This window comes from Pyxicephalus adspersus, chromosome 8, assembly GCF_032062135.1.
Source record: "Pyxicephalus adspersus chromosome 8, UCB_Pads_2.0, whole genome shotgun sequence".
NCBI lineage: Eukaryota > Metazoa > Chordata > Amphibia > Anura > Pyxicephalidae > Pyxicephalus > Pyxicephalus adspersus.
In genome coordinates, this window is record NC_092865.1 from 38,942,530 (window position 1) to 38,950,417 (window position 7,888).

General features: G+C 36.0%; 1 protein-coding gene across 1 annotated transcript in view; it reads left to right on the top strand.

Moving 5' to 3' along the window:
- Nucleotides 1-7,888, top strand: part of KCNT2 (potassium sodium-activated channel subfamily T member 2) — a 206,311-nt gene that overhangs the window by 120,128 nt on the left and 78,295 nt on the right. Inside the window, exon 16 of the mRNA XM_072420086.1 lies at nucleotides 401-535. Within this exon, the coding sequence (XP_072276187.1) occupies nucleotides 401-535 (135 nt within the window). The remainder of the gene's footprint in view (nucleotides 1-400; nucleotides 536-7,888) is intronic.

Below are 7,888 nucleotides of genomic sequence, written 5' to 3' on the forward strand. Positions count from 1 at the left end.
TTCATGCATCTTGCAGCCCCTTGTTGTTGGAAAGGATCGTGAAAGATCCTTTCCAACGACAAAAATTGCAAGTGTGTACGCAGCTTTACACTATTTAATAATTATCCCAAAAGCAATACATATCTTTAACAAAAAGTGATAACATATCTGTAAAAAAATTGGTTTAAAACAAACATCATAGTTCAACAATACATGTTTTTGCATTTTATGATGTTGGCTTTGATATGGGAAATGCAAATTACTTTGCCAGAACCTCACTTGGTTTAGTAAGCATAACAATGTAATTGATATACCAGTGCTTCACTTGTTTTTGTATGTTGGCTTACTGTTTTCCTAGTTAGTTCTCTTATGACTCATAACTTTATTTTCCTGAACGTTGGTTCTTTTGTGTTTTCCAAAGTTTAGATGACTTGCTGAAATGTGGAGTAACATTTGCAGCTGATATGGTGGTTGTAGACAAAGAAAGCACAATGAGTGCTGAAGAAGACTACATGGCAGATGCAAAGACGATAGTCAATGTACAAACCCTTTTCAGGTGGGTTTATATTATATTCATATGGAATAACTAACAAAAGTGTGCTCATTTGTTGAAAGTTAGAAATGTGGGAATGTGGAAAACAACATTTGCTTGAATGGCACTATTAATTTTATATGCCGGTTCTCTCTCTAAACTTAACAAATTTTGAAAAAGAAATAAAGCTGCCTCAATACTTCCTATACATTACTGAAATGTCTGAGACACCTTACCAAAAGTAGCACCCTATTTTCTAGCAGAAATGACTGTTTACTGACCCTAGAGTTGTCACTGCTTGGTCCGTGGAAGACTGAATGACAGTGGGATTTCCATAAAGTGAGCAAAAAAAAAAAAAAACAAGCAAGATTTTTTATTAACATTATGGTAATTAGACTTTGCTTTTCCTTCAATTAACTGTAGTAAACTATAACTCAAATACAGATTTAAATGCACAATCTGTCCCTTTTGTATTAATTATGTTTTTTTTTTGGTACAAAGCATGATTCTCCGGTGGAAATCTTCTAGGTCCATGTGTGTCAATGTTTGAGGCAATGTTGGAATACCTGTTTTATAAATAGAGCCCCTAGTGTATTTTTGTGTTTTTGGAGTGCATGGAAACGAATTAGGAAAAATGCTAAATTGATGTAAAAATGGTAGAAAACAGAGGAAAGTATGCAGAATATGTGTTACAATGGGTTAATTAGGGTTTAAATAGGGGCCAATTTTATAAGGAAACACATAATTTTTTTTGACAATTCCAGGTTAACTGAAACTGAAAAAAAATAAAATCAAAAGAGGATACGTTGATTTAAGTATACCTGTGAATGAAGAATGCAAACTGTTTGAGAACTTCATTCACACAGAAGTCACTATCAGCTCTCTTGAGCCAGTGTGGAATCTGAAATGCGCCTGGGCACACAAACCACAACCAACTCCAGATATCCTTGAATCAGGTTTATTCAGAATGGTACAGCACAGCAAGGGTTAAATTCAATCAAGCGAGGTACAGAAGGATAAGGCAAATGCAAGTCAGTAACAATCCGAGGTCAGGGCAGGCAGCAGGCAGAATAGTCAATAACAATCCGAGGTCAGGGCTGGCAGAGTTCAATCAGAGTTAGTTTCAGACCAGGTCACTGAGGAGATGACAAGCAGATAAGTTTAAAGTATACAAAGACACACCCAAGCACACTGTGGTAACAGAGGCTATAGCGGGCAATGGTGTAATGGACAGGCTCTCCTTAAATGGCCAGGATGACCAATCACCTTGCGCGACCTGGCACTGTCTGATGGGAGACTGAGTAAATCCCCTGCGGCTGATTGGCCGCAGGGAATTCAAACTAACTATGTCCCGCCCTGGGGCGAGGCAGCCGAGTGCCATGCCCTCGGGGGGTACAAGAGGGACACATGGTGACACGCGCACCTCTTCCCACAGTACCCCTAGGACGTGCACTACTTTGCACTTGCAAAGGAGTGCTGGGAGCAGGAACCACATCCAAAGGGATGCAAGGGCTGCTGCCTGGCTGAATAGTAATTTGGCCAGGGCGGATCCCTCCGCCTGTAGAGACAGACAAGCTGCGAGCAGGGCAGCAGTCTCGGCCATGCTGCCTGCTACTGCGGCGTCCCCCTCTGTGGCTGGGAACCCCAGGGACACCGCGGGCTCGCAGGGCGGGTAAGTTCCTTACAGAATCCAGTTAGATAAAAAAAACTCTCTATAGCTGGGGAGGATACACTTTCATCAGTGAAGCTGGGTGATCCAGCAAACTTGGAATGGATTTCTTCTATGCTTCTTGCTATTTGTTAGCAAATGTTTTGCATCCTGGGCCAGATCCATTTCAGATTTGCTGGATCACACAGCTTTAATAATGAAAGTGTATCCTCTCTAGTTACAGAGAGCTTTAAAAAAGCAAGCCTATTGTTTGGCTTCCTGGATAATCACCAAGCTAGTCCCTATAGTAGATATGGCTAAAGCTTAATTGTATATTGAGTTGTAATTTCCAGATTAGAAAGTGATCACAAAATATTGATATAATGATTTAACATTCTCAGTACAGAACTGCTGAAAATTCAAAACTATATAAATAACAGAGAATAAAATGCTAAAACTACAATGTGTGGTATTTTTATCAGTTTTTAAGCAGTAAGAGTAAGCAAATGATTGAGAACTTGGAATAAACAAACTCATGCTTTAAATTAATGCTGGATTGTAAATGAGTTCTGTAGTACTGTTTTTTTCTGTGCTAGTATAATAAATATCTTTATTTAATTGGTAATTATATACCCATGGCAGAGACAATACAACAATGAAATGTTATATATCTGGATTTTCTGCTGCCAATATGCTTCTCCTTCTATAACCTTTTAATTTACTGTTGTGTTGCTGATTGCAGAAATGTAGTAACTCCTCCACAAGTTATTCTCTTTACTGTCAATCATTTTATTGGTCTCTCACTCAATAACCTGTTTTTCTTTACAACATTACAACAGTAATAATGCAGACAGATACTGTTTGCATCGACAGCATGTTTATTATCACATAAAATCTGCAGCTTCGTTCGCTGACAAACCTGAAATATGAAAGAACAAAACACAGATTATATTACTGTGATGTTTCGTTTAATTATCTTGCTTCAAATTAGATTTTAAACTTTCTAAACATTGCCATAATATGTATCCACATTTATAACACAGTCCCTAAATAGACTCCAGAAACACTAAACAAGGGAGAAAAAGCTAAGGGACCAGTATGAAAGGATAAACGATAAAATGGTTTAAAATTATAAACGCGCAGATTTCATTTTGTACAGAGCAGATTCTGTTCTGCAAATCTAAAAGTAGTATATTGACAATATTGAGTGTATTCTTTTGTTTATCCTCTTTGTCTTCCCAATCTGGCTGCTTTTATGATGCCATTAGAATGTGCTTTTAAGGCAGTCTGAGTGGAAGTAGCAATCACAGGGTAATCCCTATCTAATGTGCAGTAAACCTAAAACTCAGTCTAGACATGATTTCTAACAAGTTAAATCCTCCATACATTAACTATTTGATTAGAATTAAGCTTTGCACAGGTGTCTGATGAACGTCAGAGGAAGCAATCTTTTTTGATGACAGATGACAGATGAATCAATGAGCTCTATATACATATCATTGTTCTGTTTAATGGATAGGGGAGGATGGGCAAGTGGCACTCTAAACAACAATAGGGACCACTGTATAGTTGTCAGGTCTTGGCCTGAAATGAGCATGACCATACATCTTGGGCAACTATTGTCTGACATGTGTATGTAACTTTAGCCAACCTGGTGTCAATAATATTTTAGTGTTCCACAAGAGTTGTTAGTTATTTTTATAATAGTGAGCTACCTACCTGATAAGGAATCCATTGATTTGGCACCAATATTAATGGCAGAACCAGTGGAGCATGAGCGTTTTATTCTTTCCAGTTATTTCTCAGATAACCAATTATCTTTTTAGCTGTCTGCAAATATGAGGTTTCTACCTCATTATTTCCATTAACTCCTAATGTAATTTGGTAATCTTCCCACTGACCAGAAATGTAGGGGTCCTTCTCCACTAGTGACCAGGTCTGTAAAGCAATCCTGATCACAGTAACTGACCATTGTAATTTAGTGTAGTGTAACCAGGGGGCATTTACCACAAATTTACTATGAATAAGGTATTTCTCCATTACTCTTTTACTCTATTCATCTCTTTTTTGTCCATTAAATATATTTGTTTATGTTGGCTGAAAATTATTTGGTCAAGGCTTGATAATTATTTCACTTCTTGTCAATAGTAAATACGTTATAAAAGGCTGATCTAGATGACAACAGCTGCTTATAAAATAAAAATGTTTAGGCCACTAAAATATTACCTTTTTCCAAAGAAATACTACAAATTAGTATCCTGATAATTAAGTTGTCTTGCAATCAAATATGTTCCTAATAAGATAAAAGATCTGAAAGAGTACACGATTGATGTTAGATGGATGTGTTAATTTCTAGTTACTTCTATACAGGAAAAGGTATTAAAAGCTATTAGAACATTCTGTTCTTGGGATTCCAGGTGACAAAAGGCTGTTCTATTGTCAGATAAACAAGTGTCAGATAGGAAATATTGTTTAAAACAAGTTTCATTCCAGCACAGTGAATAAGACTTTCTTGATGCTTCATTGCTTTTAAGAACCATTTTTTTATTCCAAAATGTGCAGGTTTTTTTTAATCATTTAGTTATTTGGTAAGTTTGTCTTTTGTAACTTCAAAATAAATTTGTATGTGTCTTATGTAGTAAAAATCAATTATTCATTTGTTTCATTTAGTAGACTGTGTAATACCAGTTAAAAATCCAAATAAACACATGGATACGGCCATACAACCTATAAATCATGAAAGGTGGATAGTAAGTTCCAATAGAGTATGAACAATGTTAGCGGAAGGTAAACATTGTTAAGAAAATCTACCTACATATCTCGGTGGCATGTTTTGACACTTCTACATTAGTGTGTAGTTGTCCCACACAAACTTGCTGTGCCAACAAGCTATCTTTTGAATAATACTTGCAAGGTAGTTATTTTAAGGATTTACACCTAGCCTTAATGATTGCTGCTTAAATTCAGAAATTAAGTTTAAATTAAGTTCAGAACTTTTAGATGGTGCATGATCAAAGGTAAAGGTAACTGCCTGATTTGGTTCTGCACTTAAGATTTTGACTTACTTTTGTTGCTGCTTGCCTGGAGATTCACCTTATCCCTGGCTATATTTATATGCCCAAGCCCTGACCTTCATCTTGTTGTGAGTTTATTCTTGGTCTTAAAATGTATTACTAAGTTTCGGATTAGCCTGAAAATGTCAGCTGTTAACTTTGAGCAAGCCTACTTTTGTGCTTTGGTGCTGTCAACAATGAAATATCCACACCTTCAATGACTCTGAAAAGACTTAACATAAGCACAGTATGCATTCGGCACCTAATTGCAGGTACAAGTTTTTATGCATAAATGCAACTTCAATGCATGCTATAATAATAACTATTTAAAATGATAATGCACAGACAACCATATGGAGGGTGAGCCTGTGGGTATAGGTGATGGAATGTGTATAGCAACATTAACCCCCTCTGGCAGTCTAATTAAGTCCATATATTCATGTCAAAAGCGGTACATTGTTTTGCATGCAAATTTGTTGTTTAATATTTCAGGCCTGTAATTCTTAGGAATAGGTTCTGTGTAGGATAATGTTAGAAACACAAATCATACATTATATTATAATAAATAGATACAAATAATTTTATAAATAAAATTATAAAAAAATAAACTTTATTAAAAAATGTAAAAATTACACTTTTTTTAAATTTGTCCAAACAAGGGTACAATAATAGAATAAACCTTTGGATTGCTTTATTTATTAGTTGGATTTATTTTTTATAACTTTATTACTGTAATAAATGTTTTAAAAGATTACAATGTAATTTTCCTGCCAAGCCACACTTCCCCGGCATACCGACGCTTCACGCATCACATCGATCGAGCCAAGGATGTGATGCAGAAGCCGGCCGGGGATTGCTGGGGACCCCACTGGATCGGTGGGGAGCAGATAGGATTTTTTTTCCTAATCCGAGTGTGGCTTGGGTTTACCACTTTTGGTACATAAAATTTACCCTGAGCGACCCCGAGTTTTTTTTTTTACAAAAACTGTTGGCAAAGTTCTAATGTAAATAAAGATTTACATAAAAAGTTTATTATAAATTGAAAAGTACACAAAATATAAAGTATAACATTTTGGTAGTCCTATATAACTTTCTTTGTAAATCCTGTATATTATTTTTATTTGTAAATATAAATGTGTAGGGCACACCCCCTGTAGGAGCTGCTAATAGCAATCGGGTTCCTTCTGGTGAGGTGACTCCAGAAAATCACACAGGCTCACATACCTATATTTTAGCAGTTTTATTTTAAAGATCCAACATACAAGGTTAGCAGACAATCATGGTGCTCAGTCCTATTTCTTCAGCAAGTAAAGTCTCAATACCTCTAAAGCAGATTAGTTATTACCAAAAAGTCCCAATCCCAAATTGAGAGCTCCTACGGATTCTGAGTTTAGGGTCACAAGCGTGCAGTCTCAGCTTTGCCAGACCTTAGGGGCTTTCAGGACTGGCTGCCCTGATCTCTCACGTTACCGATGTGCAATGACTTCAGGAGCCCCCCCCTCCCCATTTGTTCTCAGTTCTCCAATTTTTAAACATCTGACCATTGCCCTCCCAAAATGATGCCAAAGTAGCCCAAAGGCTAAAAATCTGGATCACAGCAATGATTGGGTATCACCTATTCAGAGAAAACATCCAACCATCACTCCCCTGTGATGAACCAATGAACCAAGTGCCAGAAGAATCTAGACATCCTGAACCTAACCCTTTTTTTCTTAAATGGCCCTATCACACTAAAGACATTGCAAATCAATACTGTGTATAGAACATACGTTATTGGGAGACCAGAGCCTCCTTGTTAATGTATTTCCCATGCATGTCAGCCACAGTATTGTGTCCCAAAATTGCAATTAAGTTTTTGTGCACTTTGATCATAGTTTTGTAAAAATAACCCACTTACTATACACAGACTGTGAGGTCCACCAAGCTAAGTACAGGTATAATTCATCTAGGTAAAAATGTATTACAAACACATCCTAACTAGCTTCTCTTTGGGGACCATTCACAGATTCCTACTCCTCCAGTCCATTGATCCAGATATATCTATCTTAGTTTAGAACGTTTCATAACTTTTGATATTGGAGGTTTCAGTAATGCATGCATGCATTTTCAATAGGATAGATTTGATGGTTTGGTTATTACTGGACTTTAATGTCAATTAAGTGTTATATTTCAATATATATGGCTTCCAAATGTGGTAATTAGATGAGATTATTAGATATAAAAATAGATTAAAGTTTAGAGATCAGTGGATAGTAAGGGCCTGTGATTAGTCCTCAAAGAGAGGTTGTAGAACTATACTCTATTGATCCTGATACTACAATCCTGTGGAATTGATGTAAATAATTCAATTTGTATGCATTTTTTAAGGCTTTTGTTTTCTTTTAATCACATTTCTCTTGGATGTTCAGCATTTTTTATCTGTTTTTAATCGTGAATAAATTCTCTTTTTCAGTTTCTCACACAAGTGATAAGCTGAAACAAAGTTCATCCAATTATAAAAAAAAAGGGAGAGAAGAAAATTTATTTACATGACTGTCACAGATGTTCTGACAGTAAAAATAAATAAGTAAATGTTCTCTTTAATCATTCATTTTTCTTCATTCCTTTACTGAGATGAAAACTTTTGGGAAAACCCTTCCATCAAAAAAAAACACAATTTTTTACCAAATTCAATTC